The sequence below is a fragment of the Syngnathus acus genome, chromosome 16 (assembly GCF_901709675.1).
Source record: "Syngnathus acus chromosome 16, fSynAcu1.2, whole genome shotgun sequence".
NCBI lineage: Eukaryota > Metazoa > Chordata > Actinopteri > Syngnathiformes > Syngnathidae > Syngnathus > Syngnathus acus.
In genome coordinates this window covers 14,038,598-14,065,489 of record NC_051101.1, presented here as the reverse complement: position 1 = coordinate 14,065,489, position 26,892 = coordinate 14,038,598, and the positions used below count along the sequence as shown (strand labels likewise).

Genomic DNA, 26,892 nt, shown 5'->3' with positions numbered 1-26,892 from the left:
GGGGGAACAAATGACATGCTTTTGTTGATTTTATTTTCCCACACAATGATTTATTACCAAACAAAAGGGACTGAAGTTGTTGCTGTGCACATACAGATGACACAAAACAGTGTTGCTCAAATCAAGCCACAATAATTACAGACATGACTAAGTCTGCATTCCAATGGTTTGTAGTGCAGCACATAGCGCCAGACTACACCAGCATTAGTGGGGGAACCAGGCGGGCCGTTTCCTAGGCCTCTCCACCACCCTCTTTCCTTGGTCCAGCTCGCTTGGTTTCTCGTCAGCGTACAAGACAACGGTCTCCACAGTCGGGGCAGCCAGAGGACCGCCCTCCATCTCTTGAATTTGGCGACGGATCAGACTTGTCTCTCTGCACACTTTAGCGTAACAGAAGCCACACATGGTATGTTTCTGCTTTAGGTGGCCGCACTCTGGACAAGGCTCGATGTTCAGCTGAAGGAGAGATGAACCAGGTGATAGATAGTGACATATAGTGTGTAGTGGCCCAAACAGAAAAAAAAAACTTTGGCTATCAATGCCGTGTCGTGAGTGTAGCTTATATGAGCGCTGACATAATAAACGACGACGGGTGTACCTTGACTTTGCAAAGTTTGGTCTCATCTCTCCTCCTTGTTCGGTTGACCTCGATGGTGCGTCTCTTTTTGGGTGCTGCCATCCACATGATGCTGTCCAGAACGCCGTGAGGTCCCGCTCCACTCTGCTCCTCTTCTTGGTGCTGCTCCTCGACAGAAGGCAGCAGGCTGGAGCCGTTCATTGCCAGGGCTGGAACTGCACACACAATCGCATCACTGGCCGGCCGAAAGACATCTCTCCAAACATCTTCGAGGGATCAAGTCGGATGAATAGGAGCAAGTTGCTGTATTGGGTTGCTATAAACTCACCCAACCGTTGTTCTATCCCAGCCACCTGCAGGAGCCTGCTCTCGATGTTCAACAAGGAGCATCTTAAACTGTGCATCAACGCAGCCAAATTCATTTGATGTTCCACGTTGGTTCCCTTCAAAACATGTCAAACACTTGACGGTCACTGATACGTTCGTCACTAAAGGGCGACAAGGTACTTCTTCTTCTGTTCCGTTTCGGCCACACATGCGGAACGTTATTGCCGCCTAGTGGTAGAAAGTTCCTTGGCTTGAATATTATGTGTTTTGGGTGTTTTTAGTTTTACATGAAAAAAAAAAAAAAGATATTCTAAACATAAAATCAGAACTTTCCTCAGGGTTTACGTTACAAGAATGAGCTGTGGTGATAGGACATTTATAGTAAAATCGTCTAGGTGGCAGTGTTTCTTATTTAATATTGCGAGCCAATTCACCAGAGAAGAAGAAAACCAAAATGGCGGAACGCGGCTACAGTTTCTCTCTGACCACATTTAGGTAAACTTGATAAAATTGCCGTTGATTCAAATGTATCCAATAAACCTGCTGCTTACAATAATTGCTGTTGAATCGCAATAGATAGAAATGGGTATGCCGTCTCTAATATTTGTATATATTTAGCATCTGATGTCTATGCACTGTCATTGTCTGGAAGTGCAATGAATCAGCTACATGTACAATTAGCATGTTGCTAACTATTTTATACGCCTTTTCTGTTATGTTCGTAAATCCAACTCGCACATTGATACGTTCAGTGAGCTAGTTTTACCTGGCATCTCCGATAATGTCTTGCGACAGGTCATTTTACAAAGCCTTTAGGTTTTGCTTTCACTTGTAGACTCGCTAAGTGGAGGAATGTTTTTTTTACATTTCTGTTGACCTTAACGTTCCTTTTTGAGTCATAATTTCGATGGAACGTCTGCATGCCTTTCCACAGCCCTTCTGGCAAACTGGTGCAGATTGAATATGCACTGGCCGCGGTAGCTGCTGGAGCCCCCTCAGTCGGCATTAAAGGTAAGGATTTCTCAAGGTTGCTGTTTCTTGTTGATTTGCATTTGAGTGATTCCGTCTGATTCTCAAGTTACCTTTCATAGCCAATTTAATTGACATTGCAGTTTTGATGAGGTCCATGAATGTTAAAATTGGTATTTCTTAAATGTACACAACTTTTTCCTTTTAATCTTCAGGTACCGTATTTTTACATTAGGATTCAGCTTAAATTGCTTGGCGACTCATTTGTGAATGCTTTTGGAGGTCTGATGGCTTTCTATCTTTTTTTTCTTTCTTTCTTTTTTTCAGCTTCCAATGGGGTTGTCCTGGCGACAGAAAAGAAACAGAAGTCTATTCTGTATGATGAGCAGAGTGTTCACAAAGTAGAGCCCATCACTAAGCACATAGGCATGGTGTACAGCGGGATGGGGCCTGATTACAGGTGGGGGCGGGGGATTTTCAATATTTGTTCAAAGTTCTTTTTGTCAAACATTATTGTCATTTTTAAAGGAAAGATGAATAAATGTTGTATTTTGCAGGGTTTTGGTCCGACGAGCCAGGAAGCTGGCACAACAGTACTTCCTTGTTTACCAAGAACCTATCCCCACAGGCCAGCTTGTCCAGCGAGTGGCATCTGTGATGCAAGAGTACACACAGTCAGGGTGGGCGAAGCTTACTTACACTTATCAGTGACCTTGCACTTGCATTCATCAAAGACGTGTTTTGTTTTTCTTGGACTTTATTTGGCTGTATTTGCTTGTCAGTGATGTACGATCTCACTTGATGTGACTGCGCTGTGATGTTTTTCTCTCTTCTCTACAGTGGAGTGCGTCCATTCGGTGTGTCGTTGTTGATAGCCGGATGGGATGAAGACCAGCCCTACTTGTTCCAGTCAGATCCCTCAGTAAGTTCAGTTTTCATTTTCTGAAGAAATGATTCATCTCCAGGGCCGTATCCTTCTTATTTGTCATGAGTAGTTTAACCAGACTGCATTAAGTTGAGGAACAATCGGATTGCCTGATTCCTTTAGTAATTGAGCATTTTTAAAACTGGATTCAGCAGTACATATAATTACAGAAGAGTATTCATTGAAGTACCCCGTCCCATCTTTCCTTTCCTAGGGAGCATATTTTGCATGGAAAGCCACAGCCATGGGAAAAAACTACGTGAATGGAAAAACATTCCTTGAGAAAAGGTAGCTTGCTTCACACTCAAGTTGTACAGTTATTGCATTCTGTTATCAGCTGCATATCACAACAAGGATTACGGTGTGTGTGTGTGTGTATTTTTAATTTCAACCAGACTGGTCGAAAATATATTGAGATAAAACATATCCTAAAAGGGTTACTATTACTACTCTGCCAATATTGTTATTATCATTCTATTATTATTGTCATTATCTTCACTAGACATTTATCTGCATCTTGAGAATTGTACCCTACTGCATACCGGATTGTTTTTTGATTGGCTTTCATCCTCCAGGTATAACAATGACCTGGAATTGGAAGATGCCATCCACACAGCCATCCTGACATTAAAGGTACAATTTCCTGATCATAAATGTTCACAAAGGAACGTCCTTCGCAATTACTTTATGATTACAGGAGAGTTTTGAAGGTCAGATGACTGAGGAGAACATTGAGGTTGGCATCTGCAATGAGGCCGGCTTCAAGAGACTCACCCCAGCAGAAGTGAAAGACTACCTGGCAGCCATTGCATAAGGACCCACCGCATGCATGGTGATAGGGCTCAGTGTAGACAGGATCGTGAAGTAGCCAGCAACTGCATGAAATTCATTTCTCCTTTGTCATTTCCAAGATGATTAATGGCATGATGATTTGGGGTATGCTTTTTTTCCAAGTACCGTCTCATCAACGCCATACCAAATTGATAACCCAATCTTAACCAAATTAAAATGATGTTTTATTACCCAAATTGGTGTAGTGGTTTGTCACACACTATACATTTAAGAATGTGGTTGATGGCTACTGCACACGTCTACGTATGTGTGCTTTTGAGTTCAACCTCAAGTCTTCCACTGACATCCCTTGACTTACATTTGATGAAAGTGCAAAATCATTTGTCAGCGCTTGATTTCATTTTGCCAGTGGGATACTTGAGATGACCTCTCATAATAAAGTTGCTCGTACAGCGGTTTGACGTCATTTCCCTCCTTTTCTGACAAGGAAGGATACCGTTTTTTCTCTCTCTTATGTTGGTGGATCAGTTATTCTTTGAGATAATAAAAAAAATCCGGTTCGTATTGTGTGGGTGTTTCAAAAATCTTTGTCAACATCACCTTAACCTAAGGCGCGCTCTGAAACTACCGGTAGTGGTACGGCCAATGTATTCTTCCGCCCAACGATCACGAGCGAGTCGTTTCTACTCTATTCTATCAAATCTGGCGGCCATTAATTAAAAGTTTAGTATGGCCTTCGTAAAGAAATGCTGTCACGGGGCTCTAGTGACCCCCTGGGTGTTTTTTAATTCTCGTAGCAAATTGCACCTCGGGTCTATTTTGTCTCGCGGCAGCTCCTTCTACCACCACTGCTCTGATGTCATTCGTGGCGCCAGAAATCAAGGGCAGAAGAGGAGCGCGAAGCTGTATGGCGGCCGCCGCGAATTGGCGTGTATCTTTCCTATGCTGATGACGTTCAACTTTGGACGCATTGGACTGCTGTAGTGACCGAGCGCCCGTCATTCGTGCGTTTATAACTGAGGGCTGGAGTCGACATGGGAATGCTACGCAGCGGCGGCGGCGGCGGCGGCGGTGGTGTTCAACCGTTGGCAACAACTCCAAACAGGAGGTCGATGGAGTTGGACACAAGCTCGGAGTTTCTGTCTCTCGTTCCCGCTTCGCAGAGAAACAACCCCCGGTCGACGCGAACCTGCCGCGCTCGAGAAGATCACCTGGGGAGCCCCGAACACAATCGAGTGAGAGCTAAAGCTTGTTCAGTCACAATGTTGCATCCAGTTTGATGTCCTACCTAACGCCACTTGCTGCTATGTTGTTGCTAGCCGGCGGCTAAGCTAAACGGACAGACAAACTGACAGCAGTAGTCAAATAACATGCCACTGTCCACTCGCATCTCTGCCATGACATGATGTGACCAAAATCGGGAGTCAACCATTCATACTGACAAATATTGTGGCGGTTGACTTGGGTGAGGGTGTCTGATGTTGGAGGACCCCAGGTTACATCACTGATGGATGGATGATGTGTTCAAGAGCATCTTATTCAAATCACCTGAGGACATTGTAGATTGGATTGAGTTGTGAGAGCAAACAACGGTCCCTGAAGATGGCCCAAGAGTTTGGCATACAGTTGTAGTTCGTATCGTTTCAGGGAAGTGCGTCACTTTGACCATGGCTGCAATCGATTCTCAACATCTAAAGTCATTTTGTGACCGCTAGGGAGATGACGAGCAGCAGTCGGGAAGCTGTCTCCACGACTTTCCGAAGACCAGAGGCCAACGAGTCAAACTAGAGGTCTCCTTTAGTGACCTGCAACCAAAGGCCGGAGGCTATGCCACCAGGTGAGCGAGCGAGCGACTGAGCCTCTTTCTCATGTAACATTGAGCCGTTATTGTGGTAACCATTCGATGCGTTTAGGAAATCCTCCAGACTGCAGAAGGAAGGAAAATCATCCTGCGACAAAGTGCAAGGGGGTACGTTTTGACTCGACACGTAATTCTCCTTTTTCCACGCATCGTGTTTATCGGGCGTGTGTTTTTAGGACGATAGGGCAACAAACTGCTTTCTGTTCATGTTCAAGATGTTCCAGACGAGGTAGAAGGGACTTCCACGCCCAAAAGAAGCCGCATCAACCTCAGGAGCCCCGACAACGAGGTGGAACACGCTTTACGACGAAGTTCCAGAATCACCAAATATCAATTGAATTCCCGCAATCAGTCTGTCCTTTATGACCGCCTCATCACCAAGTGAGTGTCCGAACAATTTTTCCACATTGATGATATTCATATTTTCTCAAAAAGCCCGTTAACTCGCCACATCGACTACATTCATTTCACAATTTACGACTTGGTAAAGCGTCAATTCAAGACCAAATTCCTTGTGATGGCCTTAGCACGGCAGAGGCTGTCCTGCAAAAGATGGATGACATGAAGAAGTTGCGACGCAGATTGAACAATGAAGAAAAGGTCATGAACACGACCATGCATGAAAAGACATTGTTTCTATCAAGCGGCTGTGAAATGATGCCAAATTGTTTTCTGTGAGCAGCTGGGTGTATACACCAGAGGCAGAGTGAGGCGATCGCAGAAGACCAACGTGGACATCAAGGATGCCAAGGAAAACCAAGGTGAGCGAGCCAGCGAGCGCCTAATGCTTTGTAGCTTTTGACCAGTATCCAAGTACATGGCATCAGATTCTCAGGACAGAATTATCCTGATGAATATGATCATGTTATCCAAACAAGTGAGTGTATTTCCTTTTTTGTTTTCTTTTCACATCGGGGATGAAGATGAGCATGACGACGAGGACGAAGATGAAGACGAGGATGACGTCGATGACCTCGACGACGACAGTGACGACGATGAGGACGCCGTTGACGAAGACAACCAGAGGCGCTACGAATTCCGACAGCGAAAAAATGTCGTTCTCTACCAGGCGCCGCAAGATGGTAACTTGTTCTTTTTCACATGAGCATTTGATTCTATTTTTTATTCTTGATTTTGTCCCGACGCCAGAGCCCAGAGAAGCTCGAGAGAGCCGAGTGAGCAGAAAGCGCCCCGTGTACTTTAAGGAGCACTCGTCCCCCAGCAGACGCAGATTTCCCTTTGGCTCGGCGGCCCCTCAGAATCCCTACAACAGGAGGAGCGGCAGGTCAGTGGGACAAGCAAGACGCTTGACATTTGCCTTAGAACTTTTGTGATCCGCATTTTGACCGCTCCCGTCCTCTTGTCTTGTCAACATATGGAGATTCTCTCTGTTCGTGTCAGCAATTTCTTTCTTTCTTTCTTTCTTTCTTTCTTTCTTTCTTTCTTTCTTTCTTTCTTTCTTTCTTTCTTTCTTTCTTTCTTTCTTTCTTTCTTTCTTTCTTTCTTTCTGTTCGTTTCTTATTGGCTAGCTCGACACGCGGTAGTCAATCTTTTCAAACTTTATGTGAGATGTCTTTGCGTATCAAACAGGATGAGACACACCCTCCGTAGTCGTGACTCCACGTCGACTTCTTCAGAAGATGAGACCTTTCATACGGCCAGGCCTAATAGCAAAACTAAGAGCGGGAGCCGGTCGGTCACCAGGTGAGAACTCCTCGTTGTTGTTTTGCTTTTCCCGTTCATTAAAACTTTTTCTCCTCTCCACGGTAGTCTACCCATGAACATTGTGAAAGATGACTTGCTGGGAATTCACAAAGATCGCATGAAAACTGGAGCAAGTCTCATTGACCCCATGCACATAGACCGAACGGTGAGCAAAGGAAATAGTGAGAAAAAATCTGCTTCCTGCCTCTGACAACGACATATTACTACGCAGGTACGCTTTGGCAATATCGGAGGCTTGAGCAGACACATCTCATCCCTGAAAGAGATGGTGGTGTTCCCCCTGCTTTACCCAGAAGTCTTTGAGAGGTTCCACATCCAGCCACCCAGGTAAACAAGGAACAGCTTCCACATCATCTTATGTAACATGTCAATCTGTATTGTTTTGTTTTGTTTTGTAGGGGTTGTTTGTTTTATGGTCCCCCAGGCACCGGCAAAACGCTGGTGGCTCGAGCCTTGGCCAACGAATGCAGTCAGGGAGAACGGAAGGTGTCCTTCTTTATGAGGAAGGGGGCCGATTGCCTCAGTAAATGGGTCGGAGAGTCTGAGAGACAGCTCCGCCATCTCTTTGAGCAGGTCAACAGCACGTCCCATTTTTTTGCTCATTCCAAATCATCTGCTTTCCATTGTTGCTTTGAAAGAAGCATTCCATTCTCATCAATCTCATCTAGGCACACCAAATGCGCCCATCGATCATTTTCTTTGATGAAATCGACGGTCTGGCTCCGGTCAGGTCCAGTCGACAGGATCAGATTCACAGGTGAGCATTGGACGAGGGAAGGCACGCGTTACAGTTGAATTTTGTGCCGTCGGGTGAGGAATGTTCCTGACTCGCAATTTCTGACTATGTTCACGCCTCGTTGAGATTCGGGTTCATGTCAAAAGTCTGCTTTCGCAAACATTCAGAATAATACATCGTACAGTAAAAGACTGATCATCAATCTTTTGTGATTATTTCTACAGTTCCATCGTGTCAACTCTTCTGGCTCTCATGGACGGACTGGATGGCAGAGGAGAGATTGTAGTGATCGGCGCCACCAACAGAATCGACTCCATTGATCCGGCGCTCAGACGCCCGGGCCGCTTCGACCGAGAGTTTTTCTTTAGCCTGCCCGACAGAGAGGTGCTGACGTGCTTCATCACTTGTACATTCTTAGCTGAACGAATTTACTCGTCAATGTCGTTTAACCATGCTCGCACGTCCTTTATTTTTCTGCTCCGTCCAACATGAAGGGAGATAAGTTTAGCAATAAGGAAGTCTTTTGACTTGGTTATTTGCCATCTCATTTTGTCCGGCAGGCAAGAAGAGACATTTTGAAGATCCATACCAGACAGTGGACACCTCCTCTTTCGGACAATTTCTTGGACGAGTTGGCCGATGAATGCGTCGGCAAGTCCTGCCGTTGTTCTCGAAACATTTCACTGAGCTTTGAACGGTTGATGTTTATAATCATCTGGCAACATGAAGTTTGAACATCTCTGGTGTAAAAGTATCCTGTGTATTGGATTGCAAATATTGAAGCTTTTGATTTCAGAATTGCGTCTTTCTCTTCCCTTGTAGGTTATTGCGGCGCTGATATTAAGGCGATGTGTTCGGAGGCGGCGCTGTGCGCATTACGGCGCCGCTATCCACAAATTTATTCCTCATCGAAGAAACTGGTGCTTGATGTGAACTCCATTGCAATCACAGCCAAAGACTTCATGTCCGCCATGACCAAGATGGTGCCGGCTGCACAGAGGTAGAAATCACTTTTGCTTCTTGCTCTCTAGCTCAAATTATTACACCAAAGTATACGATGCTCAAATTCCAATCATTCTGAGCAGATGGCTTTATGTGTCCCCAAACATATTTTAAAAAGTTAGCCCGAGTTTCAAATGAACATAAAAACCTAACATCAAAAAGTGTGCAGTCGAAAGTTGCACGTGTAACTTTGAGGCTTTTGACGCTGAATGCAATCATTAGGACTGCAGTGTCCCCAGCCAAGGCTCTGCTGCCTGCAATCCGTCCCTTACTGAGCGCCGCTCTGCAGGAGATCCTCCACACGGTCAGCAAAGTCTTCCCACATGCCGAGCAGGGCTTGAAAAGGAAGAGGACTCAAGGTAGCCGTCGTCGACTTTCAAATGCCCAGTCTCAGTCGCTCTTCAGGGCCGCCGCGGCGTGTTTCCAGATCATTCGTGCGTGTCCGAGGACGACCTGGTGTTCAGCGACGACGACGAGCGGCCCGACGGGCGGAGCCCTCAAAAGACCACGGCCTCAAAGGGAATTCTCAGCATCGAAAGGTTTCATTATTGTCCCGTTTGTCTAAATGGGATGGGTTTTGGAAGAAAGGCTCATCGTTGTCTCTGTTTGCATAGAAACGCGTTGAGCCAGCCCACCTCTCACCGTCCCAGGCTCCTTTTGGAGGGTCGAACGGGCTCGGGTCAAACGGCTCACCTGGCTCCCGCCGTTCTCCATTCTCTTGAAAGATTCACAGTGTACACTTTAGACATGGCGGTGCTGTTTGGAGCCAGTTCCACGGCACCAGAGGAGACCTGTGCACAGGTAGGTGACAATCGCTCGCTCATTTCTTGCAAGATTGCTGATTGGTGTGAAATCAGCAATTTTGCGCTCAACCAAATGGAAACACGGCATTCTCAGTCCTATTGTGTTTGGTAAAATGCCAAATATCCATCTGCCTTTGCGATTGCTTTGATGCAAGTATTTGTTACGGTACAGATTTTTGTTGAAGCCAAGCGGACCTCCCCCAGTGTCCTGTACATCCCCCACATTGGACAGTGGTGGGAGACAGTGGGTTGTTCATTAAAAGCCACTTTTCTCAGCCTCCTTGGCTCCCTCCCTGCCTTCGCTCCCATACTGCTCCTGGCAACCTGCAGTCTCGAGTACTCTGAACTCAGTTTTGAGGTATGAAGACCAATAGAAGAAGCATGTTACCAAGATGGCCGGCCCGAGTCTTAGGTGAAGCGCCGCTTGCTGTCCTCACCGCACTCTCTTTTTTTCTCTGCAGGTTCAGGAATTGTTTAAGGCTGATTATGGGGAGGTTTATTATGTGCTAGTCCCCAGCAAACGGGAGAGAAGACATTTCTTTGAAGACCTAATACTTAACCAGGCCGCCAAAGCTCCTGCCTCGAAAAGGAAGTCACGTGAGACAAACTTGATGCTTTTTTTCGTTTATTTTTTTCAATGAGAAACATGCTTAAATGTGACGTTGAAAAGCAAAATTAAGCTTTTGACTTCCCCCTACAACAGCCCACTCCTTGGAGTTGCTTCCTGTTGCTCCTCCTCCTCCGCCGCCACGTCAGCTGGTGGAGCAGGAAGCCCAAAAACTGGCTGAACAAGAGGAAGACACCCTGAGGGAGCTCCGCCTCTTTTTGCGGGACGTCACAAATCGCCTCTCCCATGATAAACGCTTCAAAGCTTTTACTAAGCCTGTTGATCTAGAGGAGGTCATTATTTCCAAACTCACTTTTTGCTTGATCATTGAAAATAATGTTGAAAGGCAGTTACCTGGATTTGTCCGCTCGGGGGCGCCAAAGCACCCATTTCGATCCATCAAATATGGCATTAGGGTCACTGTTTGAACTTGAAACTGCACTGCACTCTCTCTCACCTTCGATAGGTTCCTGATTATGCTGCTGTGATAGAGAAGCCTATGGACCTGTCAACCGTGCTTTCAAATATTGACCTCCATCAATATGTAACAGTCAAAGACTTTCTTCAAGATGTGGATCTCATTTGGAAGAATGCGCTTGAATACAACCCGGACACCAACCCCTCAGGTACACGCTGCCCATTTAGAATAAAGGACCTGTAGATGGCACAGCCATTCTGATCTCGTTTTTTTTTTTTTCTGTTTTCCTTCTCCTTTTCCTCCAGGCTGCCAGATTCGACATAAGGCCTGTGCGCTTAAAGACACGGTGCATGCCATCATACGACATGAATTGGATGAAAACTTTGAGAAGATTTGTGATGAAATCAAAGATTCACGTATCAATAGAGGTGAGTGAGTGAGTCAACCAAGAAACTACATTGACCCAGATCTGTTGATGCCAATTTAGATGAATGAGAAGTGAGCCTTTAGGTCAGCGTTTTCACTTGAAGCTTGTCTTTGTCCGCAGGCTTGTCGACGACACCTTCCTTTTACCATGCCCTCCCCAAACAGGCCAAACTTGTGACCGAGGCTAATAAGCTAACTGAGAAGACGCCACCAAAAGAGCCGTTCAAAGCCGCAACTGCATGGATTCCTAGTACAGCTTCCTCGACGTCCATTACTCCTAAAAGCACAGGTAGAGCAAATGGTCCTTTTTGAAGTCACAACACTCTGTCCTAACAAATATCTATCTGGATCCTCAAGTGCAGAGAAAGAAACGCCGGAAGAGTCGCTGGTCCTCGGGATACTATTCAAAGAAGGCATCTTCCTCTTCTCACGTCTGTAAAGACAATAGTCACTTAAGCAGCGAAGACGATGAAGATGCCGAAGACACCGAGTCGGAGAAAGTGCTGACCCCGGAGCTTTTTGACGAAGACAGCAAGGAGGTCAAAGCGGCGCTTCGAGCTTCTTTGAAGGACGCTATTCAGAGTGAAAGTGAAAAAAGGGATGTTGACCACCTGACACAAAACCATATCGTAGCCAAAGATCAGTCGGATTTTGAAGTTACGCCACAAAGCCCAGTCGGTATTAGGTACAGTTCCGTGAGCGGTGAAGGACATAACCAGGGACGCTTGTACACAGGTTGTGGCCAAGCCTGCAGCCAAAGCCAGAGCCAGAGCAAGATTGCAGCACATGAGCCGGAACCAATGGAGGTGGTTACCACAGACAATGCCAGCACAGAGCACTCTGGAGCCCTCGCAGGAGATAAGGACTCTGTCGCAGGTTTGGCTTCACCGCCGTGCTTCTTGACAAGACTTCATTCGTTCCTACAGAAGCCAGAACATGTGCTTCTGTGTTTTATGTCGTAGAGAGAAGCATGTCGTGCATGACTTGGCCCTCAAACAACTCTGGTCAGCAGCAGCAGCAGCAGCAGCAGTTTGACATGGAAAAGGCATTGCAGAGCCGTGACCAGGAAAAACCTTCGCTGGTCGTGGACAGGGACAAATTAAAGGTGGGCTACTGATTGATTGCTCATGGCACATCATGGATACATTTGCAATGCGGTGTGCATCATTTTATTCCTATCAAGGAGCTATTGGACAAAGTTGTGACAAAGACTGATGGCTATGAGGTGCACAAGTTGGAGAAACTCTATGCTCTCCTCTGCCAAAGTGTCTACAGACACAGACGAGACCATCATAAAGCTGCATTAGTAATGGTTGGTATAGTATTTCATAATGCTGTTGACAGATTAACACAGGCTAGGACCAAAGTAATTACCGTACGTCAATAACCATTAGCCGTGAATGTTATCACTACTAATTCTCTCCTGTTTTCCTTTCAATAGGAGTTGGAGCAACAAATCAATGATTTCTACTGAGAAGTCTGAAAGAACAATGTACAATGCTGAAATGTTAATGCTCTGTACCCTCGGCTACCACGAATACTTTTGTGCATAAAGTGAATCTCTGTATTAGCTCTTGTTTCTATTTAACGCAATGGATTCTCTTTATTAATAATGCAGTGTAATTTTTGCCTCGGAGCAAGTGTTGATCTGTCTTTGAATGAGCGAATACTAATTTAATTTGACAAAAGGTGAATATTAATTTGACAGTACTGAGCGAGTATATATGTCCATTTACAATGAACAACTGAAAATGGTGTTGAGAAATGCCAGGGCCGGCCGGACGGGTGGGTTTATTTACAAGCAGAAAAAAAAAAAAGGTGCAATGTCACTTTTGGCCTCAAGTAGCTTCTCGTGCTATCACCCTGATAGGTCACGTAAGGACACTTGGGCACGTCATCCGAGACGTAACACAGCCTTTTATTTGCACTTTTCAAAATGAACACGTTTCTTAACTCAATTTAAAGACTCACCCGAATGACAGTTTTCTGTCGAATATCTACTGAGACTTATGCGTGATATAAAATGTTTAGTCCAAGTCGCCGAGGAATGACGTCACATGGTATCAGACTAATGACGCTGATCATTGTTTGAGGGAAGAAAAAAACGCTGTTAAAATTCAGAATTAGGTCAGCGAACTAATGCATAGCCCAGTGAGCACCCCAGGATTGGAATCGTTGCTTTTATTCATGGGGCCTTACACGACGCTGGCCGGGACACACAACCCGCTCGGAAGAGACATGTCCGCTGTTTCCAGCATTTGCAGGCGGGAGTCGTAGCCGCTCTACCGCTCTCCCGCTCCGTGTGCGCGGATACCTCCCGCCGTCTGCTTCGGGAGACCGACACACGAGCCCGGCGAACGTCCGCGCCGCCGCCGCCAGTGCGTCTCGGCCCGGCCGGTCGGCCGGCGTTGCTTGAATGGTTAGCCGCCACTCGGAGGGCAGACTACAACAGGGACAGCAAGAGACGCCGCCGACGCTTCTCTGGGGATTCCCAGGAAATATCAGTCATCGCTTCGCCTGCCTTCCAGCCAGCCTGCCTGCCTGCCTGCCTGCCAGCCAGCCCGGCCGGCCGGCCGACCGGCAGCAACACGGCGCTTGCACACGCTCGTGTAGTTGCAGTAAGTTAGCCGGCAGACATGCCAGCCAGCGTTTCGGGACTGTTAGCAGTGGCTAGTTGGCCCTCATACACATGCTACGAGCCCCATTGCTAAAATCGACGCCCCAAAGAATTGCTTTGGTGAACGACCTTTGCATACCTGAAATGCAAATGCTCTCAGCCAGCCAGCCAGCCAGCCAGCGTTCAAATCCAAGGAGCAGAGACGTGCACACCTGTTTGACACTAAATGCACCATCACGTTACAACATCAGGACGATTTGCACCAAAATGAGATGCATTACATGAGCTACATTACAAAAACCTACGATTGGAATTCTAATCGTAAATGCTTGTTTGTTGTTGGAATTTGTAGTTGTATCAAACTACTGCATTAAGAATAATGAGAGCTGGTATCAATCATTGGAACCAGGTACTATTCATATAGGAGCCAGCTCCAAACTACCAAACAGTGTTCACTTATGCTGTACTCTACTTTGTTGTCCCATTAGTTACCAAGAGTTCTAATTTGAGCATTTCATGTCAACATAAGGAACAATAGTTAACATTGTGGCTGGATGCATTCATCGTACCGAGCTGTTGTGAAGATTATACATAACTGAGGTACTTGAAATAGCGCAAGGCTCTAATTCGCAAACCACTTGTCCCATACATTGAGCTCAAATAACCTTTTTTGACAGTAGTCAACATATTCGTTATAAACCCACTTGGGAACAGATTTCTTTGCTAATTTGTCATCGCTTATAAAATTGTACCTATGCACTCTCAAGAACAATGTCAAATCACATTCGAGTAGAACTAACAAACCGTTTATGACACATTTCTTCCACTAGAAATTGAAGGAGTCTTGCTATGCGAGCGAGCACGGCCACTTGAGACATGTGAGCCTGGACTCTTCCGTCTCAGACTGTCTTTGCCCTGAGTAGAAAGTTGCACGTTTTGACAATGTCGAGCCGCCGAAAGTCGACCACGCCTTGCATGGTGCTACCCTCTGACCGGTTGGAGGCCACAACTGAAAGGACAATGGAAGTTGAGGCTGAAGGGGTGGAGGGGGCGGTAGATGAGGCTCAAACAGCAGTGGAGCTGGATCAAACAGTAGCCGTTGGCCCCACACCACTAGATCCTGGTAAATGTCTTCGGACCCACTCTGTCAAGCCCAAACTTTCCTTAAACTTGACTTCATTGTTTCGATGCTTTGCTCTCTTTGTAGGCGAGTCCGACAGCCTAGAAGACAAAGAGGCCCCGGCTCCCTCTGTAAAGTGTAGCGCCGCGACCGAGCAGCCCGGCGAGGATCAGCAGTGCGACATGCTCCGAGATGTCGGAACAGACGCTACGAATGTCGGCGCCATCTCGCTAAGCAAGACCCCCATCATGAGGATGAAGACCAAATCGGAGCCCAAGAGGATTGCCGTGTCCCTCAAAGCTTCAGATGAAGCCGTGGAGTACTTGGAAGCAGAGGGCGAGGTTGAAGCGGAGCAGCAACAGCAGCAGCAGCAGCAACAGCAACAGCAGCAGCACCAGCAGCAGCAGCAGCAACAGCAGCAGCAGCAGCAGCAGCAACAGCAACAGCAGCAGCAGCCCATCCAAGCGCCTCTGGGACCAATGGCGTCTGTTGAGATGCTGCTCCATGACTCCATGAAGCTCGGAGCGGGAAACTTCCTGGTCAGCCAAGCCTTCGAGCAGCCAAGGAAGTCATCCATTTTAAATCCCGCCGTTATTCCTCCTGGCCTGGCACAGGTACACTATAAGAATTACAAATCTAGCATCAATCAATAGTAAATGATTTCGCCTGCCGTAAGAAAAACACTTTAAAGGGGAAATCAACTCCCAAATTTTCTTTTCTTCTGTGAAGCCCAACTAGTTGAAAGATGAATTATACGGGCTTTTTAAAAAAAAAATATATATATCCATCTCAGGTGGACATTTTGCCACTTGCTGTCTATGGAAAATGACATCACAGTTGCCAGGTCACAGCCAATCACGGCTCAGTCTCGGAAAACCGATGAGCCGTGATCCGTTGTGACCTGGCAACTGTGACGGCACCATTTTTGGGTGGACTTTTGGTTGTAACATTGAAATAATCTTGTCCCACTTTGTTGTGTTCAGGTACTTTCTGCTTTCCAGGCCCAGCAAAATCCATCAGCTCAACCCCAATTGCTAATTCCTCTCAGCAGCATTCCCTCTTATAGTGCAGCTTTGGACATCAACCCTCTGCTGGGGAGCACTTACAAGAAGTTTCCCTATCCCTCCATGGCTGAGATCAGCAATCTGGCCGGGCAGACGCAGTTCACAGAAGAGCAAATTAAGGTAGTCAGCAGAGTGGAGTGGAGTGGGTGAATCATCTCTGCTGGCCCACTCACCGCTCTTTTCTATCCAGGTGTGGTTCTCAGCCCAGCGACTCAAGCATGGTGTCAGCTGGACCCCAGAGGAAGTGGAGGAGGCCAGGAGGAAACAATTCAACGGCACTGTCCACACGGTTCCTCAGACCATCACTGTCATACCTGCTCACCAGCTGTCTGCTGCCAATGGCCTGCAATCCATACTGCAGACCTGTCAGATTGTTGGGGGGCAGCCTGGCTTGGTGTTCACGCAGGTAGAATGACGGGAGGGGGGGGGGCTATTTGCATTATATATAAGCAGCTATTTGATGGAAATGAATTCATCTCTTTGCAGGTCGCTCCAGGAGGGAACGTTCCCGTGACCAATCCCATCACACTGACGGTGGCGGGATTGCCCAGCCAGTCCCAGAGCTCCAGCAGAGTTTCCTGCCAGTCCACCCCAACAAGCAGTGAGCTGAAACGGGCTACCACTGTCGAGCCGCCCTCGCTTTCCCCACAGGTAGAGCTGGCCCACCCTCAGTACAGCTGATTTGGCAATATGAAATGCTCAAAGTGTTCAACGTGTAACTCCACCTTTGTCTTTGAAAGGAGAACTCTGCCCTGAGCGCCGACAGCTTCAGTATGCGCCCCAAAAAGTCCAAAGAGCAGCTGGCCGAGTTGAAAGCCAGCTACCTTCAAAACCACTTTGTCAGCGATGCCGAAATTGCCCGTTTGATGAAGATCACCAATTTAACCAAGGGGGAGATCAAAAAATGGTTCAGCGACACCAGGTATAACCAGCGCAACTCCAAGAACAGCAATGTCATCGTATTCCACGACGGAGGCGGCAGAGGAAGTAGCGCCGCCGCCGCCACCATCGTCATCGACTCCAGCGATGAAACGCCGGCATCACCTCACCCTCCGTGCGCGCCTCCCGTTAAGGAGAAGGAGACCCGGCCCAAGACGTGGAATCCCTTCCCGGACTTCACTCTGCAGAAGTTTAAGGAGAAGACACCGGAGCAGTTGGTGGTGCTGGAGGAGAGCTTTGAGAAGAGCAGCACGCCATCCGACGAAGAGCTGAGTCGCCTGAGAACCGAGACCAAACTGACACGGAGGGAGATCGACGCCTGGTTCACCGAAAGACGCAAAATGCCCACCTTCGGCGCTCCGTCCCCGGAGTCCTCTGAGGCGGAACGGATGGACGCCGCCGCCGGAGGGAGAGCCGGAGAGGTCACCGCTGCTTCTCGCGCCGCGTCCTCCTCTCGTAAAGGAGGGAGTCAAACGCCACCCGGAGGCCGCGGTAAACAGACGGCCACCGGCAGCTGCAACAACGGCGGCAAAGACATCAAGGATAAGACCAAAAAGACTCCGGAGCAGCTCCACATTTTGAAAAGTGCCTTCGTGCGGACTCAGTGGCCCACCACAGAAGAGTACGACCAGCTGGTGGAGGAGAGCGGCCTCCCCCGACCCTACATTGTCAGCTGGTTCGGGGACTCGCGCTACTCCTGGAAGAACGGCAACCTTAAATGGTTCTTTCAGTATCAAAGCGGCAACGTGGAAGGCGGCGGCGGCGGCGGCGGCCAAAAACCGGGAGGCGGTCGAAAAAGACGCGTCCGAAATCGCGGTTGGGGGAGATCTCGACCTCGAAAGCAGCCCAGGCGCTCGGCGTCCTTTGGTTCCGACTCGGACAGATGCCCCCCCCCGCCCAAGAAATTCAAGAGCGGCAGGGACATCTTGAAGGAGTACTACCTGAAACACCGCTTCCTCAACGAGCAGGACCTGGACGAGCTCGTCACCAAGACCAACATGAGCTATGAACGGGTAACGCCGTTGCTTTTTACTTGACCACTCACTCCAAATGCTAGTTCACAAGATGAACGAGAGATGCTTTTGAACCACAAACTATTTACCAGTGAGTCATCATGCTGCTCTGAAACAATGAAGCGTGCTAATTAAGAACACCAACGGAGAGGACCGAGCAGTTGCTCTTCTTTCTTTTCAAGTATCACACCAGCCCTCAAAAAGCGATAGCCGCCGTAAGCAAAAGTACGGACAATAGAAAGCTGCACCTTATTCCCAACCAGATGGGTCATTTCAAGTTCAAGAAGGAAGAAAAAGCAGACACGATCAAAACACGTTCCCGTACTTTTGCTAACGCGAGCAGGCTAAGTTAGCTAAGTGCGAAAAATCCAGCCGACGTGCCTTTTCCATTGATTTCTTTTCCATTGGATTTTGAAATGCCAGAAGCTTGTGCTTTGAGGCTGCCACGAGGCAAGGCGTCAACATCACAAAACATTCTTGGAGCCGACTGACTCTCTTAAATAAGGCCATTGATTTGAAATGGGGTCATCATGGTGAATGCACCTTGATTCCCATTCCTTTCATCTTAATGCCGTCTTCACGGCTTCTCATTCGGTCAAGTTCAAATGTACTTGACTTTATCTGCGCAGGCCTAAAACAATCACGCAAATGTGTCTTTTGAAACATTGAGAGAAAGATATACTCAATAGCAAGGTGAAATCATTAGTCAAGCGCAGCTCAGGGTTTGTATTTAAGGCCGAGTGTACTGGTTGTAAATGTAGCCCAAGCGGCTTTGGAGCTAATGTGACAGCTCAGATGACAACATCCTTCTCTTTTGTTCCATGGAGGTGCGAGAATGGTTTGCGGAGGTCCAGAGACGTCTGGACGTGGGCGCGGACCCCTTCCAGGAGCCACCTTCGGGCACGCCGGACGCAAGAGAGGGGGGGGCCCATGAAACAAGGGGAGAGGCGTCACACGCCGACAAGGCACCGAGAGGCGACCGAATGGGAAACCAGGAGGAGGAGCAGGACGACGACGACGAAGAGCACGATGAGGAGGATACGGACGACAGTGAGGTTTGGGAGCCGTCACGCAGCGTGAGGAAATCCTTGTCTGTATCCGAAGACTGAAGCTCAATTTTGCAAATGAGACTAACACAATATTAGTGGTCGCCCTCAACATTATTCAAATGACCTGGGCAGCATTTTGGCCAACAACATCTAAAACTGGACATTCACACACCCAAAAAAAATTCATTAAATGGAATTGATGGTGACAACTGAGTGAGATCAGCCCATGTTGTACACATGGCAAGTGTAAATTCCCTTTTGAAATGCGTTACTGCATTTCCTTTGCACAAGCCCAAATTTGAACTTCAATTTCCAGCGAATGCTCACCAATCTTAAAATGTGTTTACAAGATAGCCCACACAGTCAAAACACACACACACACACACACGGTGGAACTTGTTCTATAATCTTGTACGGATTGTGATTTATGGGACTCTAGTCAGCTAAATGAGAACGAATGAGTTTACAAAGTCGATGACGGCCTAAAGCAACATGAGCCAAAGTACATGAACAGTGAGTGAATGCCAGCGTGCGTATTTGTTGAAGGATGTCTATTCAAGTCTTCCCTTGATGGTGGTTACTACTAGCCAACTAGTCGTGGGAAGGTGAAGCTTCAAATTTGCGTCATTTCGACTCCTCTCGATGGCACTGTTGGAGTTTCAAACATTCATTCATTCAGTGTTTTGAACAGAGCGCCATGGAGAGGACAACAAGTGGTTCAAGAAACATATTGAAGCTTCATTTTCCCATCACTAAAAATGACTCATGAGGGAGAAAAAAAAGAGTTTAATATGCACTGCGATTTCCATTTGTTTTTGTTTTTGCACCTTTGTACACGACAAGCCTTGTGCTGTTGTTACTTTTGATAGAATGGTTCTGAAACTTTGCCAAATTGGAATGGCTTGTTGTCCCCAAACAAGCAAGCAAGCAAGCAAACAGTGTTTGCGGTGTAAACGAATGACACTGGGGCTTCAATCATCACTTCAAGCTAATTGACGTAAACAACAATCATGACCTAACCCTAACTACTGGCCCGATGTACGTATTGTACTTGAAACATTTGAAATCATGTTGCACTTTTCTTTCCGCCACCTAGTGGATGAAATTAGAATTTGGCACCTTATTGTATCATGCAAAGGCTCCGAGAGCCCGTATTCGTTTTATGACTAAACCAGTATTTGACCTTTTGTTTGTTTTCCCTGAGGAGGAATTGTACCAGTTTCACCACTTTTGAAATGACAACTAAATGGGGTTGGATGTTTATATAGCTTGGTAGACTCTCCTGCCACTTTCTTTCGCTTTATTGCACATTTTGAGCCACGTTTTGTGGGGGAAGCAATGCTTGGCTAATGTTTTGTACTTTTTTTTGGTTTTCCAATCATGTCTCTTGACTTTTTGATGGACTTGGGAAGACACCTTAGCAGTGTTGTCTTTTCAGCCAAATTGAACACATGACACTACATGTTGAATTGCTATCATGTGTGACCACAACACCATGGAAAGAACTGTTGACTACCAGCTGTTGACTACAAATGTTGTTAACTCAGACAGTCCTACTGTACCTACATGTGCCTACTTGGCTTGTGGACTTGTGGCGAGAGGATCCCCTCTTGTCATCACAAAGCACTTACTTAAGGTAGCCTTTCTCAAAGCAAATGTGGGAGGGAGGGAATGCATGATGTGCAAGATGCCTGCCTGCCTGCCTGCCTGCCTGCCTGTCTGTCTGAAGTTGAACATTGTAAACGTCTGTCCATGACCTTGGTTAAACCTTCTTATTTACTTTCTGCTATTTTGCCACCTTGTACTTGTCATCCACGCTAGCACCTTTTTAGCTATCTGAAAAGCATTTTCAGCCTGCCTGGTGTATAAGCTGGCTCGCTCGCTGGCTCGCTGGCTGGCTCGCTCGCTGGCTGATTGCAACCGAATGGGCAGACACATTATGTATTTGTCGTAATGTGAATAGTAAGTGCCTGGGCATGAAAAAGAACAAGATGTTGTCTCCATGTATACCAAGCGTTTATACCTTTTTGTCATTTACTGCATGCAATAAGTACGTCGAACAACTGCTCATTTTGTACATATGTACGTGTGTGTGTGCTCATGTTGGCACAGTACTTAGCCAATTGAAAGCGAAAGCTAAGTTGTCTAATTGTCTTTCCCAAATCATTAAGAGCATACACAGTTGGTCAGTTAGTTTTGAATCCTTTTCTCGCTACTTTGTCTTGACAAGCATTTGTTTTTGGGGCTTCTTTCTGCTGCACCTTCTGCTGCTTAGTATTTTATTCCACAGATGAGGTCTAAAAGGATTTTACGAGCCTTCTTGGAAATCTTTGTATCCGTTTTTATCTTTTCAACCAAATAGTTTGTTTACTGCACACACACACACACACACGTTTGAAAGTGAACTCGAATTCATTTTGAGCGCCAACGGCTTTGCTCGAGTTGCTTCTGGGTACTTTGGTTGCAACAAATATCAAATCACAACTCACTTGAAAAGATGAGCACTTTATTGACGGTACTTAAAAACGATAGGAGTGAGACGTTCTCATTTCAAAATGCTACTGTTTCAATAAGGCCCTCGTAAACGATATGCACAAATAACATGTATTTCTCCGTTGATATGATGAGAAAGTGCTGTGTCTTCTCAGTGGGTTTGGATTTCATATCATGTATCATATATCTATCCTATTTGCAGTAGAGCTAGTATCGTGAGTAGTTAAACTGCTGTAATATTATATGCATTTACCCTTTGGCATCAAATTCCATGATTACTCTCTCTCTCTCTCTCTCTCTCTCTCTCTCTCTCTCTCTCTCTCTCTCTCTCTCTCTCATCCTCTGTGCTCAATGCATCTTTTGCAAATGTTTTCACCACAGATTTTTCAACAAATACAGTTTGTCACAACAATGGGTTTTATGCTATCCCAAGTTTATTTCGTCTTCAGAATGGGACACTTTGCTGTTTGGGTTCAGTCACATGACTTTTGTATTCGAGCAAGATGGAGATGTCCCATTCTAAAATGCATACGTAGAGTTGGGAAGGATTTTACAAAGGCTGCTCTTTGGATTTGTCTTTATGCGGGCCTCAAAGGAAGACGTTTGAACGCCCCTGGCCAACGTCAAATACTGTAAATTAAGAATTGATTTAGTAACGGGCAGTCAAATATTTTCAAACGGAACTTTACTGCTCGGAACCAACGCGAATCGTCAGTGTTTCCGTGCGGACACATTACACAAGCGGAATCTGCGATTCTTCCTCCTGTCAAATCGCTGTTCAACCTGTAACGAGTTCGAACGATGGCCCAAGGCATGAGTCAGTGATTAACTCGCCATGGAGCTATTTGGAAGCCATTTGGATGACTCTGTATTTTCAGAGGCGAAAGACCGTGGGTCGGTGTGCGTGCCTTCTTATAACGCTAAAAGCTGCGAGCCGGAGGTGAGAAATGGGGACACGAGTACTCTTCCGCCGAGTGGAACAACTGTTGACCTGCTGTCATTGAAATGAAGAAAATAAATTCACTGCACTTGCAGTTTCATATCCCAAACATATTGTAAATAAATACGTCAACTGAGCCTTACCTTCGTGCGGCGTTTGTTCATTATGCCATTGATGCATTGCATTAAATGCCTTGTCCTCTTGTAGTGGTTTTGCCAAGGTGCCGCTCTTGACACAGAAGACTCTTTGGAAAAGCAGAAAGTTTTTAAGTTTCGGGGTGACCTGGCAACGAGACAGGGCAAATACCAGGTATTTCGTTCTGAAATTCAACTTATGCACATAGCAACACTAGCATCAATCTCTATGACAAAATGCTCCTCTTGTGTGTTAGGCAGCCCTGGATGCTTACAGCAGTTGCCTGGAGTGGATCTCTGACAACAACCTGTCAATCAAAAGAGATATTTTGGAGGGAATGGCTCGATGTTACACCAGGTTGGACCAGAGAGACAGAGCAATGGGCTTACTGGATCTGCTGGTACACACACTCCTATTTTCTTAGCGCCTCCGAGGTGTTCCAAACCGTATTACAGCATGATTTTTGTTTGTGGAACATGCGTATGATTCTCTCGCAGAAATTGTGGAGACGGGTAAAACAATTCAAATGTCTGCTAATTCTGTATTTTTACCGATTGATTCATCTGGAATATTCCCAGATGACCATTTGCAATAAATGTGTGTCTTTTTGTCCAGAGCAAAGAAGCCTCAAACACATGTCACCTGACCAGCCTGCTGCTGCTCAAGGTAAATCTGGGCACTCCCTTCACAACGCCGCAGCGTTGGAGGTCAATCACGTCATTTACGTTGCCCAAAAGGTGAGCGTCTACCAACATTTTGGAGTCATCGGACCCTGGATGTCGTCTCTGCAAGAGCTCTGCAGCCTGCTGCCTTTCAACCCCTGGAATTGGTGCAACCTGGGAAAGATGTGTCTGCAGCTGTTGGAGGACTCCACAACCTTGAGTAACGTTTTAGTCATCTTGGAGGGGGTCCTCAGCCGTTTCACCTCGGAGATCCAGTCTATTCAATTTCAAATTGATGCACTGAACTGATTTCAATTCAGATTTTTTTTTCTCTCTCAAAATGAAGGTCTTATTTATCCCGAATTCCACTGAAATCTTATGCAGTCATTTATTTTCCGATTCCTCTGTAGACAAGAAAGGCAAAGAAGCTGAAGAGCAACAGGAGGAACTCTCTGAGGAAAGACTCTGGCTGAAGGCCTGCTTGTGCTTCATCAGGACGAGGTAGTGGCGCAAAACGCTGGTCATCAGCGGGCGGCTGGTGACAGCAGCCCTCTGCTTTCAGACTCCTACTAAGAATCCTGCAGCAGCAGCAGTCATCGTTTGTGCTGCGACACAACCAAAATGTCGTCCAAATAGCGGAGGACGCGTTGGGACATCTCAATCCTGACCAAGCAACTCTTCTCACCCTCACTGAGGTGAGTAACTCTGCCTTGGAAGTTATTCTCAAAGTAAGGGATGGGCTCCAAAGTAGGCAGTCAAATGAATCTTTGAATTGAATGTTGGATTGCCATCATCTTTATGTTTGAGTTTTCAGACATGGAAGGCCTTGGATATGACACCTATGACGTAGCAGGCATCTTTTTCTTGCCAGGTCATTTCAGAGGACCTGAACCCAGAGAAGATGAAGGAGGATTACCAGGACGGTATGAGTCTGTCTAGTGTTTGTCTGCAGAGTTTTGAGGAGCGCTGGTGGAATAAGATCCTACTGAGTGGGGTTCTGGAGACTGATGGATATCACAGGCCGAGCGGCACCAAGTTGTGACGCTTCCTTAATGTCAACCACAAATCATGGTGGTCAAAACAAAGAAGAAGAAAAAAACGATGGTGAAGTTTGTCGAACTTTTGACAGCCTGTTACCAAAGGAAAATGCAAAGTGACGACAACAACAAAAAAACGGCATACTTTTGTACTATAATGGGAAGTGTGCCTTCAAGTGTCATCAATGAACTGATTTTTATTTTTTTTTTTAGAACTTTTTAATGTGAACATGTTATTTATCCTGAAATGTTATAAAGACAATAAAAAAACATCAGATTGTGTTTCCGTGCCACTGCGCATTGCATTAGTCAGAGAGCATTATGAGTGGAAAGGAATGGAACACCATGTTGAACCACATTGGCAATTTTCCAAAACAGTCATTTGCAATTAACGCAAAAGGAAAAACAAGTTCATGTTTGGACTACTCTGGACAACATCAAATACTGTAAATTAGGAATTGATTGGTAATGGCCAGTGACGTTCTTCACTTGATCGGAACACAAGGCGACTTGGTGTTGTGTCCGTGCGGACACATTACATAAGCGGAATTTGGGCTGATGGCTGCTGTTGGAGCTTCGTTCTATTTTAACTGCTTTGCTGCCATCTTCTGGCGTCTACATGGAGTTACATCAATTCGCGGGATTCACTACACAAGTATATATATATATATATATTTTTTTTTTTTTACAGTCCTTTGCAAATAAGATAATGCTCTGTGAGGTATTGATTTAGCCATGTGTTCATTATAACGGGAGAGGATTTCGTTTTGTTTGTGTCGGTACGAAAAAAGTCTGACACACTTCTTACTTCCGAATGAACCTTATTAGATGTAACGAGGGCGCACGCCATTAATTCAATGACCTCTCCTTGTTGACAATTTGAAAACATCAAGCAGATGGGCTGCTATGTTTTTTCTTTTCTTTCTTTCCTTCCTTCATTTGGAATATAGGGCTGCTATCCATTGTGGGCATGTCTGTGTTGACTTGGTAACGGATTGGTCCCGAACGAACCTTGCAGTATCACACACCGATAGTGTGTTTGCGTGATGGTTGGCAGAGCCCCCAAAAGGTCTCCATAGTGCATCCATGTCTTCGCCTTGTTACACCAAGACCGACAGATCAGCCAGCCGTCTCTTTGCTCACAATGCATGTGGCCTCGGTGAATATGCACATTGCGGTTTCCCCCCGCCAGGGCCCTTTTTTTTTCTCCCCCCCAGAGCTGGGATGTTTGTGCGCTCTCGTTAAAATAGGCGCCGCTCAGCCGAGGATGTTCTGGTCATTTGCAGGAAGCAGAAAAATAGAGAATGTGGAGAAGTGGCGGCTTTGTGCGACCAGGCGGTTATCGACAGCTTGTCAGCAGCTGCCAGCCATTTGGTCGCTTTTGAGAGCTTTGACAAAGAGAGGAGGGGGAAGATTAAAAATAAATATGTTTACATTAAAAGGCTGCCGTGATGTTGTGTCCTGCTGTGTCGTCTTCTTCTACGGCTTCCTGCTGGATGCCACACTTCAAGAGAAGAAGAAGAGAAAAAGAAACTGAAATCCCCTTTCATTTTGTTCCATAGTGTGTTTCAAACAAATCAGCTGCTGAGAGGCATTTGAGGGATATACTATCCAGCAGCAGCAGCAGCAGCAGCAGCAGCAGCTTTGGGAAAAAATGCTGAGCATGCTTCCCCAAAGTGTGATTGTTAACGAGTCTACAAACTACTTGAAAAGGCTTCTGGGAAGACACATTTGGTCATTAGATGATGGATGACACTTTAGAAGAATCAATAAGACACCGCCAAATGAATGTCTTTATATTTTGCATTATTTAAACTCAGTTTTGCTCTATAAAAGTGGGACACACTGGTGAATACAAGTTTCAAGTGTTGAGGATGAAAATGAGGGAAAATAATCCATTTTAGAGAGGGTTTATTCCAATCGCAAGCACCGGCCACCATTTTAAACGCTCATGTTATAATAATTACTGGAGTAATGTAATCATTTCATCGAGTTGAAAATGTTGTATTCTGTTCAGATTTTTCATAAATGACTACCTAGGTCTGACTTTTTACCTGTTCATGGCAAAACAAATTCAATAATAAAGCTTCCGACAACTTCAGCACCCCTATCCAACCTCCCAATGTGGTGTGGTCCACTTCAAATCAGGTGTGTTGATGTGTCTGTGTTTTTTTATTTTTGGGACCAGTTTGGGTTATAGCGTGCAAGTAACTCGTATTTCTCCCCCAAATATCCCTTCCCCACGTTTAAAACAACGAAGGACTCATTCGTTGTCGAAAAGGAAATGTGAGAGGAATGGCGTGCAAGTAACTCGTCTTTCTGCCCTCAATATCCCTTCCCCACGTCTAAAACAACAACTAAGGACGAATTCATTGTCGAAAAGGAAACGTGAGAGTAAAAAACGAAAAGGGCTCTTGTAAATCAAACAGGTGAGTGTCACGAAATACCACCAACTCAACATTAGCAAATGACTCATACTTTTTGTTGTTGTTGTTTCTTCATTGTCAGTAAAGACGTCATCCCAGTGGACCATGTGTAAAAGGTAAGCAAGATTTATTTGGAGAGTAGAAGTATGTTAATGATAATTAATTGGAGTTTTCAATGATAAGCCTATTTAATTGGAAGCTTTTACATGACAATGTTCATTTCAAATGA

General features: G+C 46.0%; 5 protein-coding genes across 10 annotated transcripts; 4 read left to right on the top strand and 1 right to left on the bottom strand.

Annotated features, from left to right (window-relative positions):
• Positions 1 to 19: 19 nt before the first annotated feature.
• Positions 20 to 1,088, bottom strand: mrpl32 (mitochondrial ribosomal protein L32). The gene is made up of 3 exons (XM_037274098.1): positions 906 to 1,088; positions 599 to 792; positions 20 to 456 (listed from the first exon to the last, which is right to left on the bottom strand). The coding sequence occupies exons 1-3, from the start codon at positions 997 to 999 to the stop codon at positions 205 to 207; spliced, it is 540 nt and encodes a 179-aa protein (XP_037129993.1). The 5' UTR covers positions 1,000 to 1,088; the 3' UTR covers positions 20 to 204.
• A 209-nt stretch (positions 1,089 to 1,297) lies between these two features.
• Positions 1,298 to 4,159, top strand: LOC119136022 (proteasome subunit alpha type-2). The gene is made up of 8 exons (XM_037274097.1): positions 1,298 to 1,399; positions 1,839 to 1,915; positions 2,201 to 2,333; positions 2,431 to 2,553; positions 2,714 to 2,795; positions 3,013 to 3,086; positions 3,374 to 3,431; positions 3,496 to 4,159. Exons 1-8 carry the CDS (start codon positions 1,359 to 1,361, stop codon positions 3,610 to 3,612), a joined length of 705 nt encoding a protein of 234 aa, XP_037129992.1. The 5' UTR covers positions 1,298 to 1,358; the 3' UTR covers positions 3,613 to 4,159.
• Positions 4,160 to 4,423: 264 nt separating this feature from the next.
• LOC119136017 (ATPase family AAA domain-containing protein 2-like) lies at positions 4,424 to 12,781 on the top strand. Of its 4 annotated transcripts, none has more exons than XR_005100658.1 (29): positions 4,424 to 4,825; positions 5,306 to 5,427; positions 5,504 to 5,559; positions 5,667 to 5,832; positions 5,979 to 6,051; positions 6,134 to 6,212; positions 6,375 to 6,533; positions 6,601 to 6,736; positions 7,042 to 7,155; positions 7,222 to 7,321; positions 7,388 to 7,503; positions 7,575 to 7,749; positions 7,845 to 7,933; positions 8,137 to 8,296; positions 8,473 to 8,563; positions 8,735 to 8,912; positions 9,137 to 9,273; positions 9,342 to 9,453; positions 9,529 to 9,715; positions 9,890 to 10,075; positions 10,179 to 10,314; positions 10,418 to 10,617; positions 10,791 to 10,950; positions 11,048 to 11,170; positions 11,290 to 11,457; positions 11,526 to 11,842; positions 11,904 to 12,044; positions 12,131 to 12,273; positions 12,352 to 12,479. XR_005100658.1 is itself a non-coding variant. In XM_037274087.1 (29 exons), the coding sequence occupies exons 1-29, from the start codon at positions 4,625 to 4,627 to the stop codon at positions 12,640 to 12,642; spliced, it is 4,248 nt and encodes a 1,415-aa protein (XP_037129982.1). In that variant the 5' UTR covers positions 4,433 to 4,624; the 3' UTR covers positions 12,643 to 12,781. The 4 variants fall into 4 exon arrangements, 3 of the variants coding, with proteins under 3 accessions (XP_037129982.1, XP_037129983.1, XP_037129981.1); XM_037274087.1 differs by adding an exon at positions 12,610 to 12,781 and having other exon boundaries at positions 4,433 to 4,825; positions 5,979 to 6,045; positions 6,128 to 6,212; positions 11,526 to 12,044; positions 12,352 to 12,480; XM_037274088.1 differs by adding an exon at positions 12,610 to 12,781 and having other exon boundaries at positions 4,433 to 4,825; positions 10,421 to 10,617; positions 11,526 to 12,044; positions 12,352 to 12,480.
• Positions 12,782 to 13,032: 251 nt separating this feature from the next.
• On the top strand, positions 13,033 to 21,163 carry LOC119136018 (zinc fingers and homeoboxes protein 1-like). Its single transcript, XM_037274089.1, has 9 exons — positions 13,033 to 13,786; positions 14,616 to 14,908; positions 14,993 to 15,263; positions 15,321 to 15,519; positions 15,889 to 16,089; positions 16,160 to 16,375; positions 16,456 to 16,620; positions 16,710 to 17,921; positions 18,749 to 21,163. Exons 2-9 carry the CDS (start codon positions 14,728 to 14,730, stop codon positions 19,028 to 19,030), a joined length of 2,727 nt encoding a protein of 908 aa, XP_037129984.1. The 5' UTR covers positions 13,033 to 13,786; positions 14,616 to 14,727; the 3' UTR covers positions 19,031 to 21,163.
• A 919-nt stretch (positions 21,164 to 22,082) lies between these two features.
• On the top strand, positions 22,083 to 24,369 carry zgc:101716 (uncharacterized protein LOC492784 homolog). 3 transcript variants are annotated; one of them, XM_037274092.1, is made up of 8 exons: positions 22,083 to 22,403; positions 22,611 to 22,712; positions 22,795 to 22,938; positions 23,154 to 23,204; positions 23,276 to 23,420; positions 23,611 to 23,701; positions 23,763 to 23,895; positions 24,072 to 24,369. In XM_037274092.1, exons 1-8 carry the CDS (start codon positions 22,299 to 22,301, stop codon positions 24,240 to 24,242), a joined length of 942 nt encoding a protein of 313 aa, XP_037129987.1. In that variant the 5' UTR covers positions 22,083 to 22,298; the 3' UTR covers positions 24,243 to 24,369. The 3 variants fall into 3 exon arrangements, with proteins under 3 accessions (XP_037129987.1, XP_037129988.1, XP_037129989.1); XM_037274093.1 differs by having other exon boundaries at positions 22,299 to 22,403; positions 23,620 to 23,701; XM_037274094.1 differs by having other exon boundaries at positions 22,299 to 22,403; positions 24,015 to 24,148.
• The last annotated feature ends 2,523 nt before the right edge of the window (positions 24,370 to 26,892 follow it).